Source organism: Neodiprion fabricii, chromosome 1 (assembly GCF_021155785.1).
Source record: "Neodiprion fabricii isolate iyNeoFabr1 chromosome 1, iyNeoFabr1.1, whole genome shotgun sequence".
Classification (NCBI taxonomy): domain Eukaryota; kingdom Metazoa; phylum Arthropoda; class Insecta; order Hymenoptera; family Diprionidae; genus Neodiprion; species Neodiprion fabricii.
The window spans coordinates 39,646,487-39,667,150 of NC_060239.1; the positions used below are offsets into that span (position 1 = coordinate 39,646,487).

General features: G+C 44.9%; 1 protein-coding gene across 3 annotated transcripts in view; it reads right to left on the reverse strand.

Moving 5' to 3' along the window:
* LOC124174350 (alpha-catulin) overlaps positions 1-20,664 on the reverse strand; it is a 40,563-nt gene that overhangs the window by 6,340 nt on the left and 13,559 nt on the right. For 2 of the 3 annotated variants that reach the window (XM_046553401.1, XM_046553399.1), the window contains exons 2-9: positions 4,742-4,931; positions 2,103-2,380; positions 1,779-2,024; positions 1,444-1,707; positions 1,116-1,370; positions 853-1,012; positions 635-753; positions 176-505 (exon numbers count right to left, since the gene is read on the reverse strand). In XM_046553401.1, coding sequence (XP_046409357.1) covers positions 176-505; positions 635-753; positions 853-1,012; positions 1,116-1,370; positions 1,444-1,707; positions 1,779-2,024; positions 2,103-2,380; positions 4,742-4,931 — 1,842 coding nt within the window. The remainder of the gene's footprint in view (positions 1-175; positions 506-634; positions 754-852; positions 1,013-1,115; positions 1,371-1,443; positions 1,708-1,778; positions 2,025-2,102; positions 2,381-4,741; positions 4,932-20,664) is intronic. The other variant, XM_046553400.1, reaches the window with a different exon arrangement.

Consider the following 20,664-nt stretch of genomic DNA (forward strand, 5'->3'; position numbering starts at 1 on the left):
TCGAGACAAAATGAGAGAAAAAAAAACACAAAGACGAAAAAAAAAGAAGAAGTAAAACCAAACGGCATAGTAGCAGGTATTGCATGTGGCAATAATTGCATGATCGTCTAAAATTATACATAACGTATGACGGTGTTAAGTAAATCTATAGCAGCCTGAAAACGATTTGACATACCTGGTAGCTGAATTGTCTCACAACTTTGTACAATCTGTTTGCTTCCTCGGCGAAATACTCAGCTTGCGTGAAGAGGTCCTGGGTCGTCTTCAGGGCGCCCTCTCCTCTGGTGAATTGGTACATCGAGAAAGCCATCGACGACATGTTCTTGGCTCTTTTTACGATGTCGTTGTTCTCCTCGAGAGCCGACCCGCTTTCCTGCCACTTCTCAGTTTCTGCATCCATCTCCGACGTTATCAGTTTCATCTCGAGACCAGCCTTCGCTATCTTGGCTTGCTCCTCGCTGTCCAGTCGCACAGGCTTCAACGGTTTACTCGTCGTTCCGTGTTTCTGCAACCAAAATTTTGACTCAGACTTTTTTCGCAGGTAGTCTCTTGTCAAGACTAGAATTGATGTTCTGAGTTTTCGATCGAGAAGTTCGCTACTGGCAGTCAATTCTCTAGTCCTTTTTTCACTTACCCCTGGTCGCGGAAGCGACATGTAAACCTGCTTCTCGGGTCGATTCTGGTTCAGCTCGAGGACGTCTTTTGCGACCGCGGTTACGTCGGACATGAGCCACTGCCACATGTCGGCGAACACTGAAATTTTTGCGACAGAACGATGATTAGATTGCGTCATAGATCCAACACGGGATTTAAAGATCCTGAGGTTCGATCTCCGATCATTGTCTCACAAACCTTCGAGGTTCTCTTTTGCGATTTTACTCGTCGGATGCCTCGCCAAGGTGTGAGCAGCCGTCACTACCTGCGGTCCGTATATTCTCAAGTTGATTTCCGTGAACTTGGCCGAGACTTGGAGCGACTCGGAGAGTGCCACGTGTCTCAAAAGCTTGCAAACCTGTAAGCACACAATTGCAATGAGCATGTCAGCCAAGCCCAGGATCGAAAGAAGCGTCAATTTTTGTTCGAAAGTTAGCCAAAGATAAATGCTGCAGGCTCACCTCGAGAATGTGTTCAATGTACTCGTGAAACCGATCGCTACTCTCTTGAAGCCTGTCTATGTCGTTCGCCAGGGCGAGATTTCGGATGGTGGAGACAAGCTCCTGACCCGCCTTGGTGACCTGTCCAAGGTCGCCAGCCTGCTCCATGGTGGTAGTACCGAGTTGCTGGCGGAGATCTCTGGTGGCTCGCAGGACCCCGAGAACGGCCTGTTCCATTTCCGAGCTCGGTGAGCCTCCACCGCCTTCAAAGTTCTCCTAGGACGAAATCACGCACTTACGGCAACGTCCTTTTTCCACGCTAATGGCGGACGCTACAAGTTCAACTCACCATGCTGTTTCCAATCCTCAAGAGTTGGTTCAGCTCGAGCTTCGCCCTGTCGCACAGAAGGAGAATGTTCTCTCGGTGCTCGTGACTGGTATAAGCACTGTCCGTGAAGTCCTGGGTTCTCTCGACCACGGTGTCCAGCGCCCTCGTCAAGGTCTCTCGACACCCTGGACCCAGCAAAGTCATTCTCGTCGTTTCCACCAGACGCTCGAAGTGTTTCAGTGCTGAGCATACGGTGCTACTGTCCCAGTCTTCTTGCTGGGGATTCTGAAAGCACACCGTGTCGTTAACCGTCCAAAATTCAACGTAGCCTGGCGCAAGGCAGCGCATCTCTTTACCTGAGAGTTGGTATAGGATTGCTGAGACTCGCTGCAGTCCAGAACCCCATCCTTGACCACGTAGTGTATCAGGTCCATGGCTCTCCTCATTTGGCAGAACACTGTGTCCCTATTTTCCTTGGCCGACGGGCATTCCGGGTGCCTGAGGCAGGTTTTGCTGGAAGTGAGAAGCATCATGGTGCTCCTTTCAAGGACTTGACGAGCGGCGGCCATTTGAGCTCTCCGCCTTTCGTCCTTGAGGTCATTCTGGAAGCGGAAAGGTGTTTTTGGTGAATGGCATTCGCGGTGTTCTAACGGCGCGTCAGACATATCAAAAACTCCCACCTGTCGATCACCCGTCAGGTGGGCCAGCTCCACCATCTCGGCGCCAAACTGACTGAACGCTTTCACGAACTCCGTAAAGTTCGAGACGCTCTCGAGGCGGCCGAGACTTCGTGCGACTTTGTCCTTGGCCAGGAGAAGCTGCTTGACTACAACTATGTCGGCCAGGAGCAGCACCCGGGTTACCGATCCCAAAAGGCATCGTGCCGCTCTCACAACTGACCCTCTGTCCGCCAAGCTGTCCTCCATCGCGCATTCGCACAATTTTTCAATGGCTGAGCCTGGGACGTGACGAAATTTTCGATTGCATGATATAATTTTTCATCTAACGGTGGCGAACGCGAACTAGGGAAAAGCGCGATGTTGGATATAAGGATAGAAAAGGAGAGGACCGAATAAGAGGAAGTTGGACTAGGTTACAAACGATCAGGTGACCCACGCTGAGAGGGTTAACGGCAGCACGACAGACGAAGCCATTCTATTAAGGAGTAATTTCCTGAGTTAGAGTGTCACCTATATTTAGCTCCAAGGCACAATATTGCCTTTGGCTATCAGCGGCGAGTACCAACACCAGAACCCGCCGGAGGGTAGCTCACTGTTTCGTGTCATCCCACCCAATATCACCTTTCGCTAATGAAAGCTAAGCCTCTTTTTCCCGAGTCAAATCTTATGGAAACAGCCTGCGGCGAACGGCTATTCCGTGGTGGATGTGAAGTGCGTGCGTCTTATCGTTGACTCGTCCCTGGCGAGTAAGAGCAAGATTTCTTATTCGGTTAATGGTATCAAATGGAATCGTCGAGGGAAGAGAGTCCGCAGTCGAACGATAACATTCCATGCTCAACAAACAGCGCTGAATCACGAGACTATAGTAAGTATTCAATGTATGCGTGAATATACGTGGGCGAACTGAATTGGATCGTTAGATCGACTTTGCGAGGTATTTCTCACCCTCCCTGCTACCTTGATAATGAAACCTTAGAACGTTTCATGCAAATAACTGCGACCGTTGACCATGGCGTATATTCTCTATTCCATCTATTCACGTGTATTGTGTTTCGCCAGCGGCGTTCATTCATCGTATCCGACGATCCTACATGAATTTGGCAACGTTTCGTCGATTGTACAGCTACGGAGATTCGTTCGTTATTAGTTCTGACTCCTTTACAAATGCAGGACGTAGACGTTCACTCTTGAATTCAATGCAGACTCGTCAAGGGGCGTCATTATTCACTCCAACACATAATGGCTCAGGACCGGTTTTGTCCTTGCAAATAGACCTCATTGACGTAAAAAAGAATCCAGCGTACTAATTGTCGCGGCACATTAAAGCCATCAAGAAGCAAGTACTCTTTACTCCCAATGAATGTAACAAAGTCCATGGGTACAATGTGACAAGTTCTGGTTGTCAATGCCGTTTACTTGCACATTTACTTGCTCGAGCAAGTAGGTACGTACCATAAACACTGGAATGTAGACGTGAAACGACCTTTGCCAATTAGCGATCTGGCATTTTGGCATGCATAATCAAGAAGGTTTTGAAGAATTTTGCATAATGATAGGTAGTTGCTACCGTAAATATTCATCAAGAACCGACTACTCTAGAAGAGACGACGATTGCTGTCGACCCACCACAGACGTCCTATTTACAAGTTAACTTTACCCTGACCTTAAAAGTTTGTCAGTCTCAGAGTGGCTTGAAGATAGAGAGGAACCCTAGCGTACTATGTATATGTACTCACAGAAACGTTGAATGTGGTCGCAAAACTCGGCTGCATTCAGACTCTAGGTTCCAGACGAAGAGGCTACCGAGGGCATTGATCGATGCAGTTTTTTGCCGGCTACCAGCCCATTTCATAAACCCACCGACACATCGACCCACTGATTATACACGCTGTACCTAAGGCTACGAGTTGTCGAGTTGCCCCGTAAAAAAATCTACGCGATCTTAAGCGAGGCACACTTAGTCAAGGTCGAACTAATGAATTACACTCCCAAGTGAAAGAAATGAAAACAAAAAACCGAGTCTTATATATTACGTTAGCCCAGTTTCTTTCCGGTCTTTCGGAAAAAAGAGTTTAAATCTACCTAACTTGATTCTACGGTATAATGCGGTGGGTTGAGAGAGAAATATTTTCACCTCTGAGCTGCATTTCAATAATATTAATTGACCTTGGAAAGTTTTCGAGGGACGGCCACTGTGTTAAATATCAATGTAAGATCCTCGTCCTGTTAAGTTCAGTAGAGCAGATCCAAACGGATCAATATTATTTGGTATATCGTTAACCGGTTTGTTGAACGAGTTGACTGGGGTCATGGTTTCTGTGTCGTGTACTTCAGACGCTTAGAGTTTCTTTTCAACGTTCTCCAAATTCTTGAAATAAACAAAAGATTCATCCAACCGAAAGTGGCGTAATACGGGGAAAAAGTGTACAAGACGGCTGGGTCTGAATGTCGTTGCAGGAAGAGAATAAATTCGCAGTGCTTCGAGCCTGTCCACGTGACGCGGAATTGAGAGAGCATAGAGAAGAGGAGGACACTTTGGAGAGCGTTGAGTAACTGGATTAGCGGGAGGAGAATTGGCTGATTAAGGTAATAAAATTGGGTTATACAGGCATCGAAGAGAAGCGGGCAAGTATAATTACCAGCAGCTCTAGCTTCCTTGCAGGCCTCGTACATGTCCTGTTTGATCTCGGGGTTATCGTCGGCGATGGTTTCCCCGACGGTGACGAACCTTTCGACGGCCAAATTTACCGCCTGCCCGACCCTGGCGACGGCTCTGAGACTCCGGTCCGAACATAGCGGTCTTTCCCGGTGGGAGACTAGGGTGGATATCTGAAAGCACCACGTAAATAGCCGTGAGAAAAAGCGATCCCTGGAGATGTCACATAATTGGATTTGACTTTCAGCTCCAAGCTTGCCGATAGTCAAATACAGTGGTGTCGATAGGTACAGCTTGTCACACATATTATGTCATTCTCATGGCAGTTGAAAGCAACGGCGGAAAGTTGGCGGCTGGAATAGCAAGGGTCGTTTCAATTGTAATACCGATGCTCAACGAAGTGGGCCGAGGTACAACCGTGCAAATGACATCGTCTTCCTCACGCAACTGAACAATACGCATTTTAAGCTCGTGACGCTTTGACGTCGCGATGTGGAGGCTGGAAGTTGTTGGACCAGCCGAGATAGGACAGGCAGCGAAGACGAGTGACAGAAAAGCGGCGACGAGGCATTGTTTTACCGTATGAATACCGGCACAAAGGAGTGAAAGTCAATTCTGGCCGTACCACGTTTGTCCGTGCAGGCTGTGCTTTCGACGCTTTCGTTGAAGCACGCCGAATGTTTGTTCAAGAGACAACCGGAGCAGTCCAGAGTTTTACAATTTAATGACGGGTCGGAACTGCACGGAGGCTTCAGACATCTCCGTTTCGTCTTTCTCTTCCTTCTTTTCGGGAAATAATTAGGAGAGTTTGGATACACAGGAAGAGAACGCGTTCTCATCATCGCGCGCTGATGAGGTTTCGACTTCGATGCATATTGTGGGTCTTTTCAAAGAATACCCAGGGTATTGTGCCGTCCGACCTATTCTAGCGATATATGTATAATACCGGGCCACTTCTGAAAGGACAAAAGAAAATTGAGTGCTTCAATTTTAAGGAATTGTCAACTCTCGACGGCCGACTTGAGAGAGCTTTACCCTGGAGTTGGACAGGCTCCGACCATTTGGCCCTCGGCCAAATGTCAAAACTACTTAGGCGTCACCCCGCCCTGTCTTCCAAGTGAAAATAATGTAAAATGACGCAGTAAATAAATCGTTAAGCCTCGGTATAGCCACGCTACGAAAAGAGATAAGATGTTGGAAAGATGTAGACTTACTTATAGTTCGATGAAAAAACAAAAATGACGACAGGAACGGACAATTTGAGAGCCACGAATATCGGAGAAACAAAACTCGGAAGGCAAGCTCGTCTTGCTGACATCGTGGCGAGGGGCGGACGAGGTTTGAGGAGGTGGCTTGCTCTGGGCTTTCACAACAGGGGTATGAAGCTGCAAGTGTCGCGGTGCAAAGGTCGAGTGACGAGAAGTAGGGTTAAACTTGGCGGCAACCCCGGCAGAATATAGCCTACTGCAATTTACGCCAAGTCTCTAGAGTGCAAGTGCGAACCTTGTGCTGCCTTAAATTATTATACCAATCCGACACGTGACAGTCTTGTGTATACGAGTCGTCTATGCGATGTACAAATAGCGAGCGTTGATGTATCGAGGCCTTGCAGATCAATCTAAAGCGTGTTTTTGGGATATTTTTCGAGATTCTCAAGTTATGAGCGATCAATTTTCAGGGAAACGACACGAAATAACGAGCTGCGCGGCGACGCTGTGTCGTTCTCTCGGCGAACAAAGTGTAAATGTTTTCACATTTGCGTTACTAGAAACGCAATGCGATGACGTCACATCTGTCGATTCTCTCCCAGTGTTCTTGTTTTCGTTTAGTGTCGCACATAAGTAGTTTCGCTTCGAAAGATCATTGATGTTCGGTTGAAAATTCATGTCTGCAGAAATTCATTTCGGTTTAGCGCCATGATAGTCAGGAATGCTGGTACAAGTCACGTGAAGATAAATCAATATATTCAATTATAATTTTTCATCGCAAAGACTGAAACGGTTGTTCGTCAGTCCCAAGAAATATCAATTAGAATGTACTATAGCAGCATCTAGATCTTTACCGATTTGTCAACGTCAACTCGTGCCACCGATTGGAGCCTCCCAGTCATTAGCTTTGCATCTCGGCAGTTACTCCAATCCCCAGTGCGGAACAAATGTCCAACGATATTTGAATATACGAGTCTGCTGAATTTTTCTTTCCAGCCAAGTCGCATCTGGCGATCTCTCAGCCGGGTTTGAAAGTAAAAAAATAACTGCGTCTACGTGTCAGAGTCAAGTGCAGCGCTGTTCGAAAGTCATCGCTTTGCTTTAGTAGACGGCGAGTGGCAGGCAGGCAGGCAATTCTGTAGGGCTAAACAAGGTGAGCTAGGGTGGCGAGTGAAAAGGCCGACAATGCAAAAGCACCGCGTCTCGCGTGGATGCGGCGTGTCTAAGACGGGGTAGCCACAGGGGTGGTTGCACGTTTCCGCACAGGGGCTGAGAAGACAAAATGACGACGAGCTGCAGCATCGCCACGATATTTCGCTTCGCTCCGCAGGTTTTACTGCAACGCAAAGCACCGCTATACGGTGAACTTTTTTGCTCGAGTTAAGTGTGACTTCGGCTGGATTAAAACCGATTTTTTTGACTATGACTTTTTCCCGCTCGTACTTCAATCGTGTTTTATGTACATACAAGAGACAGGGTGGTCCTTAAAGAGGTCATTTTTGAATTTCGATCGGCTCACCCTCCAAATCGGATTCACATCATTGAAAAAAAAATTCTTTAATTCTTTCAGATTCTTATCTCAATTCTAATTCCTGCTCCAAGAAGGGTGGATTTCTCCGCTCAATCCTTTTAGGGAGACATCAAATTTATCGAACGGATTTAGATGAAAGTTGGTTATAGGAGATTTTTGGGGTCGCTGATTACGAATTTGAGTCCAAAATTTTAACTTCAAAGTGGCGGATCCAATATGGTAGATCAAAATCCATATTGGATGCACCATTTTGAACTTTGTAATTCCGAGTTCAGATTCGTAATCAGCGACCTCGAAAACCCCCGAGTGCCGAGTTTTATCGAAATCAAATGACTTTTTGGATTTCACTCTACCATATTGGATTCGTCATTTTTAATTTTCAAATTTTGAGTTCAGATTCGTAAGAGGCGACCCAAGAAACCCCTCTATACCAAATTCCAACTAAATCCGTTCGATGGATTTGATGTCTCATTGAAAGGTTTGAATCCACCCGCTTTCGGACACGGGTTAGAGTTGAGATATAAGACTGAAAAATATAGGGACCTATTTTTGAATTATCTGGAGCCAATTTAGGGGTGAGCCGGTCGAAATTCAAAACTGATCTTCTTAAGGACAACCCTAATAAGAGGTATCTTTGTTTATCAATCAGAGGCTGCAATACCGGATATTCGGGAAGTTCAACTGTTCACAGTTGATAAAAAATCAGTTGGAGAGCCAAGCCGGCATCGGAGAAACAAACCTGAAGCCTGCGTGATGTTCCGATTCATTGTTTCGTGAAAGTGCGGCAAAAAGGGAAAAATTATGAAAACCATTAGAGCTCGCGAGCTTGAGCATGGCAAGGTTATAAAAGTACACTTATCGCATAGCGACCTTTTGACCTCTGCCATTCGCCCTCAGCTCCTGCGGCCACTTCTTCTTCTCTTCCACAAGCCTTTCCTCTATTTTCTCCAACTTTTTTATCACTTTTTTCCACTCTTTATCTCCACGTCTCGCTTACTCCACGTATCTACGACAGGTAGACGACGACTCTCGTGCGACGCGGCGAGAGAAATGAAGACGCTTCGCATTCAACGCCGCGCGTCGCGTCCTACGGGCTTCGTTCACATATAATACCTACGGGCAGCCACATCAATTCCTTTATCATTAGCCACGCTTCAATTAGCCGACCATTTTCGATCAGCGGGGGGGTATGGGGGCAATAAATTCAAGTCCCGAAACCAAGGGATGCCCCGGGGCCAAACTACCCGATCCTGCAGTCTGGAACTTACCCGGGAGCCAAACTCAAAAGTTCGCCTCTCGAACCCGGGCCACGCTTTCAAGTAATTTCACCGAATTTTCACCGTGCTATTGGTTAGGATATTAATACCTGTCACGGAATCCCCTCGCTAAATATAAAGGAGCGGGCAGATAGTTCGGTGAAATATTGCGAGCGATGAAGGCGGATCATCACCGCAGTTCGTATTCTCCCCGTTTCTCGCGGGGGTGAGAATTCCGTACGGAAGTCGTGAAATACGGCCGGGAATTTCTCGGCCTGAACTCTCTGGCTAAGGAATTACTTTATTATGAATTACAATATATATATACCTGGATGTGACCGCGTCATTATTGTTAGAAAGAAAAAACTTGGGGAAATAAAAATATATTCCCCATCTTATCTCCTTATCACTGTTTCACGCAGAAGCTTGACTTTATTTTCCTCCGCTTCGATAATTACCAAGAGGTCAGAACGACGGGTGATTAAGACGTATGACAAATAACGCTGATGGGGAACGAAATCTACTTCGATCAGCATGATAACGTGTAGGTAACGTAATGAGCTGGGCCAATGCAATCTGTATAGTCGTGCAAACGCGGTTGGAATATGATATACGGTATGAACCCCGTTCCGAAGCATGCACGATCGAGTTGCAGTAGTTGTGGGGCTAATTACCTAGTTCGTATATAGAGTAGGTCTATCTTGACACGACGAGTAGGCGCGTAGGTAGAACGAGTATATATTAATATCGTTGAACTCACTAATTATATAAAGGCGCCAAACGCCATTAGATCCTTAATTCCATATTAACAAGAGTTAAAAACGAAAGAGCAATTATTAACAATTTTGACTTCACGATATATAATTGTGTAATAAATAAATCGAGTTGCGTTGCAGCTCGTTTCTGTAGCCGCACGGTAAGAGAAAGAAAATAAATTTCCGTTTCACCTACAGTACGTGAAATTTTCAATCACGGAGAAACAGTGGGAGTAATTCATATACACGTATTGGCTAATGGTTTGAAAATCGATATCATGCATCGCGTCACCGTATAATTGCATATATGGACGATTACCGGTCAATTTGGTACAACGCAACAGTCCTCGAAATTTCTGCTTCGACGTTTTCCAATTTACTGCAAATCACGATGCGGTTGAAAATAACGAGAGAAAAATATTGAGAATACGATGTATTTGTACAATTTGTACTGGCGAATCTCTGCAAGTCGTCTAATTTTTACGCAAAATATCAACACAGTTGTACTAAATTTGTATATCGTCAGCCTCGATTTGTACCAAATAGTAAATATTTCATTCTCGAAACGCACGTAACAAGAGGAATGAAAATTGCAAGACAGCCAATTTTCGAGAACTTGAATTTTTCGAATCAGCCCGACGGAAAAAGATGCCGGAAAAAATGAAAAAGCTCCAAAGCCCGTTAAAATAGCTTTTTCCGGAAGGCAGCGGAAGGGATTCCTTACACCGTCAGCACCGTGCAGGTGTAAAATCCTTGGCGTTTCCGGTCGCCTCGTGCCTTCGTTTGAGTTCGGCTTCGCATCCGCGATCAACGAGACGCGTTCCACCATGTTTCAGGATTCCCGGGGCGCGTCGCAAGCTCCTCATCGCAGCTACGTATCCATTATATTCCCTAATACAAGCCTTGGGGTGGCCCAATTCTGCCGATCAACTCGCGCGAGAAAAATTACCGAGCTAATGATGCCGGGAGTGGCGGAGTATAATTTTTGCTCCTCGTGGCTGGTGTGATGCGAAAGCTTGCACGTGCGGGGATGAAATACGAAAAAATTTCTAACGAAAATTTCAGCCCCGCAGTTAGATCTTGATTAAATAAACTTGGTCTACGCGCGAGTTGGGCTGGCTAAATAATCGGTTTCGCATGGCGGGCTCGATGTAAGATCGAGGATAATGTTGCGAATTGAACTTTCCGCTAAAGTTTCATACTTTTCTTACATACGATGTATCGATAAGCCGGGATCCGGATCATCGGGGTTTTACGAAGCTGTTATGTAAACAAATACACCCAGAGGCTCGGCCCGGTGACCCGCGTCAATACATACCTATATATATATATGTATATGTATATATACATATACTGACATGCATTCGCCCACCTTCACGTGGAATCACCTATACACCCGGGGGACGAATACACGTCGCATGTGTGCGATGAGAGGCCGGGATAATAGCGGGTGTAGCGCGATGTAGTCGCCGCTGCAGTGCGGGGTTACCGTAATCCATTTAATGGTGATTGGATTTTGGTATACGTAGATGATTATGTATCTTATACCATAACTTTGCATGACGTGGAAATATGCAAAGACTCTTTCGGCCCCCCGTCAGGCTTCCTGAATATCGGTGAATCGGCCTCTTCCGGAGCCCACCAAAGTCGGAATTGGACACTTTGTCCCCAGACTATCAGTGAAAGTCCCAGATTTATACTCCGAGTAATCCACAAGCCGTACTCTGATTTTCATTAACAGTTTCGGGGGTTTATTTATGCGGGAAAAACTTTTATAACCGCTTAAAAAGCCCGAACTATCTTTGATTTGAATTTTGCGACACGTACTAGTGAGTGACAGTAGTTTCGAACGGGAAGGAAAAGTATAATTTGTTTAATGTTGTTGTTGGGTTGGCTAACATTGACTGTCCGTTTTGACTGACTTGGTGATTTGAAGCTGTGAACCTTAGAATCATTGTATATTGTAAATTCTTGTCTTTCCGTTTGTTTTTTCGAATCCGTCTTATCAACCTCATGTAAATCTTGATTGAATGTACACTAGGGTGTTTGGAAAAAAATAAATTTGTGATTTCCTATCACAGCACTCCATAAAAAGTGTGTTTAGGTTAAAAGAAAGGATCTGCGAAAAGATTAGCGTTATACGTTACGTGGAAAATCGCGCTCACTCGATTTTACTTTTATACATTTTTTTAAATCTATGAAGAATCGTGATAATTTTTTTTTTGCAGCTTACTTCAATCGTAATATCAATTTACGTCACCAAGGAGACCCACACGCGTAATAGTAAGTCTCCGGTTGATGTTTGAGAAATGCATCTGACGATCTTTTCGTTATTAAATCAATCTCATAAAACGATTCTAATTTAATATGAACTTTTAATTCAAGAGAATAAGATTCCCGGTTGATATATCGTTGTGTGACGGATCGTGATCTTTGAGATGAATATAAATGTCAAGAAAGAAATAATATTTGAAGTGCTAAAACGTGTTTCTTCACAAATTGAAAAAAATGTGATTAAAAGTCAAAAATCAAATAAGCGCGATCTTGCACGTAACGTAGAACGCTCATCTTTTTACAGAATCTTTCTTTTAACCTAAAGAAAATTTTTAGAGGGTGCCACGGTGGAAAATCGCAAATCATTTTTTTCTGAAACACCCTAACGTATAAATTAGTGCAGGGATGTAGTACTAGAGCAAAAATGTCGGACTTTCCCTTAAATTTATCTTCGTCGTACGGATTTCCCTTATACTTTAAGGCTTTTCCGGTTTGCAGGATAACCGGATACGGGAAATTAAACTGTATCGAATGTACTGGCAAATTTTCCGGTCCATTCACATAAAACGGTTTTAGAATTGATTTTAGATGTAGAAAATTCATGAACAGATTTCCGTCGTACTAGGTGTGCAAATAACGACCGAGTTTGAGTTGAAAAATTCGCGTAATATCGGCCGATTCGTGCGCAGAGAATTATTTCTAACACTTGGTCGCGAAACACTGTGAACTTTCCACCGAGAAGAGAAATGAAATTTTCTTGATATATTACAGCAGGGGTGAGACATGTGCCTCTACGCACATGTGTAAGTGGCAGCCATTACGAGAAACGTCGGAGCGGTGAAAAGGAAAAGTTTTAAAAGTAAGGCCAGCGCTGAGCGGATAGTCTGAAAGCTCGAATAGCTTTTGCGGAACGTCAGAAATATCGTGACCGGAATGCGGAATAATCTTTTGCCCGTCCGTCCCGCGGCAGTGAATCAGAATTCGACCGAGCGAATGGGGCTTATGCCCGGATGTCTGTGAAACGCGCTTATGTAATCGAAATTCTCCACCGACGTACAGATAACGCAGCTCTGCAAAAAAGCAATTTTATTTTTTCAATTGCATGGGATGTTTTTGGTAAATATTATGTTTTCGAGTGTGTTAAATCCAAAAATAACTTCCATTTCCCTTCATTACGAACAGTATTCTTGCAAAATAGAAGGTGTTTGCATAAAAAAGAATAACAATAATGAAAAAACCATCATTTTATTAGAATGAACCAGGCAATGTTTTTTATAAAATGAGATCAAAAATTTCTTTATGAAATGTATTTAACATTCCGTGTTCATTGTTTTCGCTTACGAAACTTTTTCTTTTTCTCTCTGATACACGTCTCAACATGCTTCCGTTTTCCATTTTTCGTTTCTCTGTTTGCATTTATTCTCGAGTCTTACTATAATGAATATTAAATGGAAGTAAGAAATTATTTTGGCCTAGGATTGTTAAAAGCAAAAATAAGATATCAGATTTCGAATTACATGGGAGTTTCGTTCTACATGAAGGTACAAACACGGGTTGAAGAAAAAATCTGACGTGATGGAACTTTTTCAGTAATTTTCCCGACTTCGGTGAGTGAAAATCTATAAGAGGCATTATATAAAACCAGTACAGTTTTTTGGTTGCAGACCTGTTTAATAATACATGGCGTGTAACGGCAGACACGAAGCTGTAACGCTTTGATGACGCGTAGCTTTCACGTGTATGTGCATAATTCGAATTCTCGAAAGTCCGCAGCTGTAGTCGGGCGGATATTATAACGCTTTCGAAAACAAGTCAACCGGAAATACCGAGAAGAACGATTGTGTTGCGGGTGGCGTCCCGGCGTCGCCGCGTCGGAGGTCGTCTCCTGGCCTTGAAACGATTCCCGGGACTCGGATTTTGGCAGAGCTTTCGGAAGGGGTGCAAGCAGGAGACGCGGGCTCGCGACGAACGAGAAAAACGAAGAAGCGGACGACGGGACGCGGAAATTACAGACGAAACGCAGCTGAAAGCCTGTTTATCCTCCAACCATTCTCGGGAAATCGATGATCCCTAATTTTCCTATTATACCGGAGAGCGGATGAGAAGAGAAATGGGCGAGAAATTGAATCAAAGAATATGGTATAAAAGAGGGACGTCCAGAGTATTTTATATGCCGTCTAGCTCTCGTCTTATGATATTAACGAGTGACAAATCTTCCGCGCGGCACAATGAGAGCGAAGTATTTTTAGAGGGCGAATATATTCGCAGCGGGTGCCCGACGAAACCGCCACCCCTTACCGCCCCTGGAAGGTCGGAGCAGGAAGGAAACGGGCTAGCTTTTAGTGAAGGAGGGTGCAGCCCTGCCTGGGAATTCCGAGCTTAAAGCTCGGGCTCGTTTTGTTATAACCTTTGCCGATGACTGATGGTATTCGTATTATACGTGCAGCAGCTCGCTGATCGGGCAAGATAGCCACGTTTTGACCTTTGAACTACCTTTCAGCGAACGGTTGGGGGGGAGTCTCTTTGTGTAACCCGGCCATCCCGTAGGTACATCCTGTATTTTCGACGCTGTGCATGTTTCAAAGCGTGATGCTAATCGCTCGCGATCGCTTCTCCTTGACTCGCCGATGAAAATTTTTTTCTCTCCAAACCCGACGCGGCTCCTTGATTTCGACAATCGAGCTCCTTCCTTTTCAGGGTCGCGGAATCAATCCTTGAGATAAGACGAGGCGCGAAGCGTCCTCGCAAAGCCCGGCCGTGTCGGACTGTTTCCTTCGGTCTCGTGCCAGGTGAACTCGAATTATTCTAGCTTTAACTCGTCCTCGACGGAGCGATGCTAATCTGCCCTTTGTGCGAGGGGCCTTAGCTTAAGCATCGAGCCAGTCTTAGACCCGTCCGCCTGTAAGCCCCGGCACGAAAATGGCGAAACGTAAACGACTATTAAATCCCGAAGGTCAACCATGCCGGAGTGTCGCGGAATTCACCCCGGGATGACGTTTCGCAACCATTCGAGTTCGCCGTCCGTTCACCATTCGAGGTTTTCGAAATTGGAAGAAGAATTTGCGGTACGTGAATTTCACGGTATCTTGAGAGGCTCGCAAGGTGTTTCCGTTGAAAATATTCACCATTGTACAGCCGCTGTAATCGTTCTGCTTTCATCCAAACGTCAACGGCAATTTATGTACGCAACGCGTTGACGCCAACGTTGGACGTTCCAACTAACGTTGTGATCGAAATTGCCAAGATTAACAGTACTAATGAATTCCTACCGAATTATCTGATCCTAAGTCAGAAGCTCTTCACGCAACTGTGGAATTCACTGCCTAACCAGAAATTAATCAACCGTGGCAGGGTGTCATGCCGAAATGACTAATTAGGTTTTCTATTTCGCGATAAGGCCGCCTCTGTATGCCACTAACGGCGAATGAAACCAAGACTTCAAGATGCTTGTTCAACTTTACGACATCGGAATTGTACATTTTACGAGGAGTATTCTTTTCCGTCGTAATGGCAATGACGACCCGACGCAAAATATAATAGCCGGTACATCTTGGCTCTCACGTCCAGCATCGGTTATCTTCCCGCGAAGCTTAGTTTTCTCTGTTTGGAAAGCGGTTGTTCATGTTTAGAGACGCGACTGAACCGAGTCTGCTGTAACTTTTCAGGGTATACTTTAGATCGCAAAATATGTATCGAAGGATGTGCAATGCGTCCGTTGATGTACGGAGCAGAAAACATGACGAACGGCTACTCTTTGCACTTCTTTTCGTTGATATGTTTAAAATGGAATAGGTCTCTTGTCCCCAGTCTGCACCCTAGTGGAAACAAAGATGTAGAAGCGGTGCAGAAACGACGATTATCGTAGCACTTGGAGCATAATAATTTTTGAATTTCGATATAATTCCAAGTCGAGGTGGACTTTGCTCGCGATTGTTACTCTATTATTTCACTCACGCCTGGTAAAAGGTAATTGATCCTTGACAGGGCATGCAAGAAAATGATTGGTCCCCTCCGCGATCGTGTTATCGGAGTTGGATCGCGTGTCTCGCGCTAATTTGGCTAAGTTTCACACCCACGAGGCGTGTGTGCACGGTAAACATTGAGTGTAATAAAAAGAATGGGCTGCAAACGGGTTCGACGAAGCACTCTTCCGGTTGTTGCCCAGCATATTCACAGTTTCCGGATCGAATCTCTTTTGTTCCGACGTTTCGTCGTCGTTAATGATTTTTCTGCGCTGAATTTCCAAACGTTTTTCAAACCACCTTCAGAGACCCCGACTCTGCAGCGACGAGTGACCGACTACATTAGCCGTCTTTGTTTCGCCGCGCGAGTGACAATGTAAGCTTATTAGTAAAATGGCAGAAAGTAGGCTAACAAGGGCAATCGGTCCCGGGTGAGAGATATTACAATACGCAGATTCACTCCGACGATGGTGAGCGGAAAGGCATGGCACTGATTCGATCGATCCGAGAGACCCGAGGGAAAAGCTCTGTGGCGTTTAGGAGGTGAGACTGCTTCGAGGAAAATAAAGACGATTAAAACGGAAAAGTCGGGAGTTTTACGGAAATCAATCACAGTCGGGTAATCAAACTCTCGACCCTTAAATACCCATTCCGAATGTTTTGTAACTGTAATCCTTCGGAACCATTCTCGCCGCTCTTCGGTTCTCTGACAAGTCTTGTCGGACATTTCGAAGCTTCCACTTTCATCGAGAATACTCGAAGATTTCGTTCCCGGTGCGAAACAGGTGGCAGTGGAGTAGGTATGATTCGATTACGCTATTTACTTGATATCCAACAATGAAATCGCGGACTGATGTCCCAATAATCTTGCGTAAATAGTGTGGAAATGAATGAGAGTCCGATCGATTCGCCGTAGGCAGCCTTACGTTGTAGTAAAACCCGCAAACCTTTATCGTTATTACGATTATTTGCTCGCTATTTCGATGCGGAGCTTCGGTTCAACGCAGAAAAGTGCGTATCGACCACGCGACGTCCGGACGAACGCATCGATGCGTTGGAAATAAGAAAAGGAACCGTAAGAACCGCTGTCGCACATTTACCAGTGAAGCAAAGCTATCTTGGTACAAAGGAAACGTGTCTGAGACGGGACGGCCCTCATTGCTACGCCTGGGAAACGATCGTAGTCGGACGATTTTATCCAGGCTTTTCGACGCCGAATTTATGTCGCATTGCAGGAAATTTGAGTTCCGAGATGAGAGGAGGATACATTGAACGAGAAATACGAGTTTTGAGTAAACGGCATCAATCATTTACTGCGGATGATGAAAAATTTTTACATCCTTGGGAGGGCAATCAAGCCAAAGTGGGGTACGCACCGCGTCTTAAAAATTCGCGAAGGTTACCGAATTTTACGAGCTTGCCAAAGTGGAAAGATCGAGCGGTTGCAGGTAGATGGACGGGGCTGAAGTTAGCAGCAAGAATCAGCAGCCAAACGTTCCAATGTTCATTCGAATAAGACGGTCAAGTCCGAAAATCAAAATTTTGCAAAATATCTCGAACCTCCGATACATTTATACAATTATAAGGATAAAACTGATCTACATTTTTTGGTTTCCAAAAAGCTTAGCACGTTTGGCTGCTAATTTCAGCTTCACGGTAGATGGAGAACTCCGCGGCTGTTCCTTGGATTTTTTGGTGGATTTCGGTTTATTTTCTTCCACTCATTTTCTTCTTACGCATCGTTTGAAAAAGTCTGACAATACTTACGCCTAATCAGACTAATAGACGCGAATTTCCGGAAACAAAATCATAGGCCAGATGTAGGTTCGATTACCTACGTAAGACGCAAGGCATGGAGAAAAATGGTAACGATTTGCGGTGAAATTTCATCGTTTCTGTACGCTTTCAGACACATTTTTCTGCGCAGCGTTGTTTACTCGCCATTCACTACAGCTAGCCATACTACTCTGATATCTACTCTACGCTAGAAACTGCGACAATCAGTATTGAAATACCGTCTGATGTTTTAGCTTGTTACACAGGCGTTATACAGGCATTTTGGCATCGTACGTGTGCTGAGCGCTGTACGTTTTGGATAGAAAAACTTTACTCAGCGTCGTGTCTGTATTATATTTATGCAGAGTGCAGGGTGGCCACAAATTTTTGTGAAACAAAGTCCATGACATTTCCAGCTTTTCCAGGACCCAAAACCTAGTTTTCCCAGTTCTAGTAAGTTACCAAGACCTAAATCTTTCAGCTTATTAACTCTATGTATATTCATTTCAAATTCAATTCGAATCGAAGCAAAATATAATGTACAAAAAAAAAAAAAAAAATTTGCCAATTTGTTTTCTCGACAGAAAAAAAATGAACGCGTTGCCTCAAAAAATGATTTCTAATTCCCAAGATAGAAAAGTGATATTTTAAGTTTTCTCCGCGACCAAGTCAAAGAATCCCCTGACATTTCCAAGTCTTCCGGGTTCCCCATGCGTGTGGCCACCCTGAGAGTGCTAGGAGCAGCATGAATGTACCGTGGCGTGTATCTAAATAGCGGCTACTCGTAAGAAACAGCGATGAGTGAATGTAGGCAGGTATATTGCAGTAGTTTTCTCGATGAAACTGTGTTGCAGAATGTGAGAGACTGGAGAAAAGTCTGCGTCGTGTCGAGATGGATAATTTGTCTAGATCGAAAAATGAAAACGTACCTGTCGTTCAGCAGCCATGCCTCCCTCGTACATGTTTCGAGCGATTTGAGGGTAGTGCAGCGCGCGCGCCTTCTGAACGACTTACAAACGAACCGCGTTGTTGTTCACGATACCGCCCTTCGTACAACGATTTACATCCACCTTATCAGCGTTACCGGTATTATTGTTTTACTGTTTCTGTATAATCTGTATATTTATACACGGTATATAACGTATATATTGTACATATGTCTCTGTATCTACGCATGGATTTGTATGTGTGTGTGTGTGCGGGTGTGTGTATTTGTGTGTATATATTATATATATAATTTATATTTATTGTACAGGTATTATTGTTGTTTATACGTCTCTCTGTCACTTTCCTTCTCTCTGTCTCTCTCTTTCTTTCTTTAATATAAATTTCTCTGTAACAACAACATCGATATAATACACCTCGTACCAGCTATTTATGCCTCAGATTCGATAAAATATATACTCTAAACGGTCAACATTGTACATCTGTTTCATTATAATATTATAGTAGCGGGAGGTGATTCGGTGTCGAATTAACAAGTGTGCAGCAGCGGGCTAGTAGGTAAGGATCGTCCTCGAACGTTATCCTCGTACTCTCTCCCTCCCTCTCTTTCTCTCTCTGTTTCTCTCTCTCTCTCGGTATCTCAACTTTGCTTCATCGTCGTCGTCGTCATCATCATTATCATCATAAATATCATTCTCATCATCATCGTCGTCCGATTGTTATACGTTTATCACTTTTTCCCCGCGACTTAAATATTATCGTCAATCAACAACGCCGGAGGTTTTTAATAACGTACGAAGAGAGAGTGTAATATCAACGATTGCGAAACGTTCATCCTCGGCGAAAGGTTTCGCGAGAGAGAAAGAGTATCAGGCAAGGAGGAGGTGGTATATTGCGTTTATGCGAGATAAGAAATAGAGCGGATGTCGCAGCGAAGAGCGTGAGGATGTGTGCAATGCCGGTCTTTTCCTTTCTCACTGTTTCAACGACTGTCCAATCGTCGTCACTCGTCGTGTTATTATCGAATAGCGGTACGACCGAACGGGGCGATTGATTCGTCGTATCAATTTGGCCGCGGAGCTTTGTCCGTTTCGAACAGAGCCGAAGCGAGGTTTCGACACGCGCGAAGTGTAGAACGTGCAGCGATTCTGAACCGCCGAAAAGAGAGACGATGGCCGAATTGGATGACGAAGAAGTCGAGGAGGAGGAGAAGCAGGAGGAGGAGGAGGAGGAGGAGGAGCAGGATGAGGATGAGAAGAAGACGGAGATGAAGAGTGACGCCGAAGTGCGTTGATGATCAGTGGCGTGGAACTGACTGTGAGCGAGCGAGTTGAGCAGTCGTGTCAGAGTGTCGGATTGTCAGAGTGTCTTGTGTATGTTTCGTGACAGAATGACAGAGTGTGTGAGTTTAGTTGAGATAGGTACCGGGCGTGTTGCGTGCCTGAGGAAGACTGAGCAGACTTTCTGCACGGATCGGCGTTCCCGCTACTCTGGGGGTGAAAACGGCGTGGGGGCGAAGAGTGAGCGAGAGAGAGAGTGAGGAAGGGAGAGAGGGATCGAGAAGGAGGGAGGACTCTGCGCGCAGAACCCTCGGACAACAATCAATACGCGTCAGGACCGTATTCTCCGAACCCAGCCGCTGGCGCCATATTGGAATTTCTGTTTCACCGCCGATTCAAAATTGCACCCCTAAACTCGTCTTACTACATTTTATCCCAAGTTTATCCCCGCAATAAACGTTGGAACCCCGCCCTCGAGATATATTACAAGCTTTATGCATCGCAGGGGTCGAGGGAAATATGCACTTTCTTTTAACTCGAGACCTTTAGCCCTTGGCTCGATGACGGCACGACCCTATGCACGATGTTTTCTTTGTCATCTGGCCCACTTTTTACCGGATCTTATCAAACGGTCTTCACCCCTTCCAAGATCTTAATAATTTTCTTCTTCCTTGGATCTCATTTTATTCTACAATCGAGGCTCGACCGTACTTTTATTACAAAGCTCTTCAGACCGAAACAGAGACGGCGGAATAATCGAGTCGAACAACTGATTTGGTTGAACACGATGACTCTGCGCTTCGTTCTATTTGTAATACCGCGTGTCGCAAAGTCTGACGAATTTATTTCGGGCAACCGATTTTCAATTGATTCGATTAAACGCTCGATAGGTACAGTGACCGAAATACGTCGAGTTCCA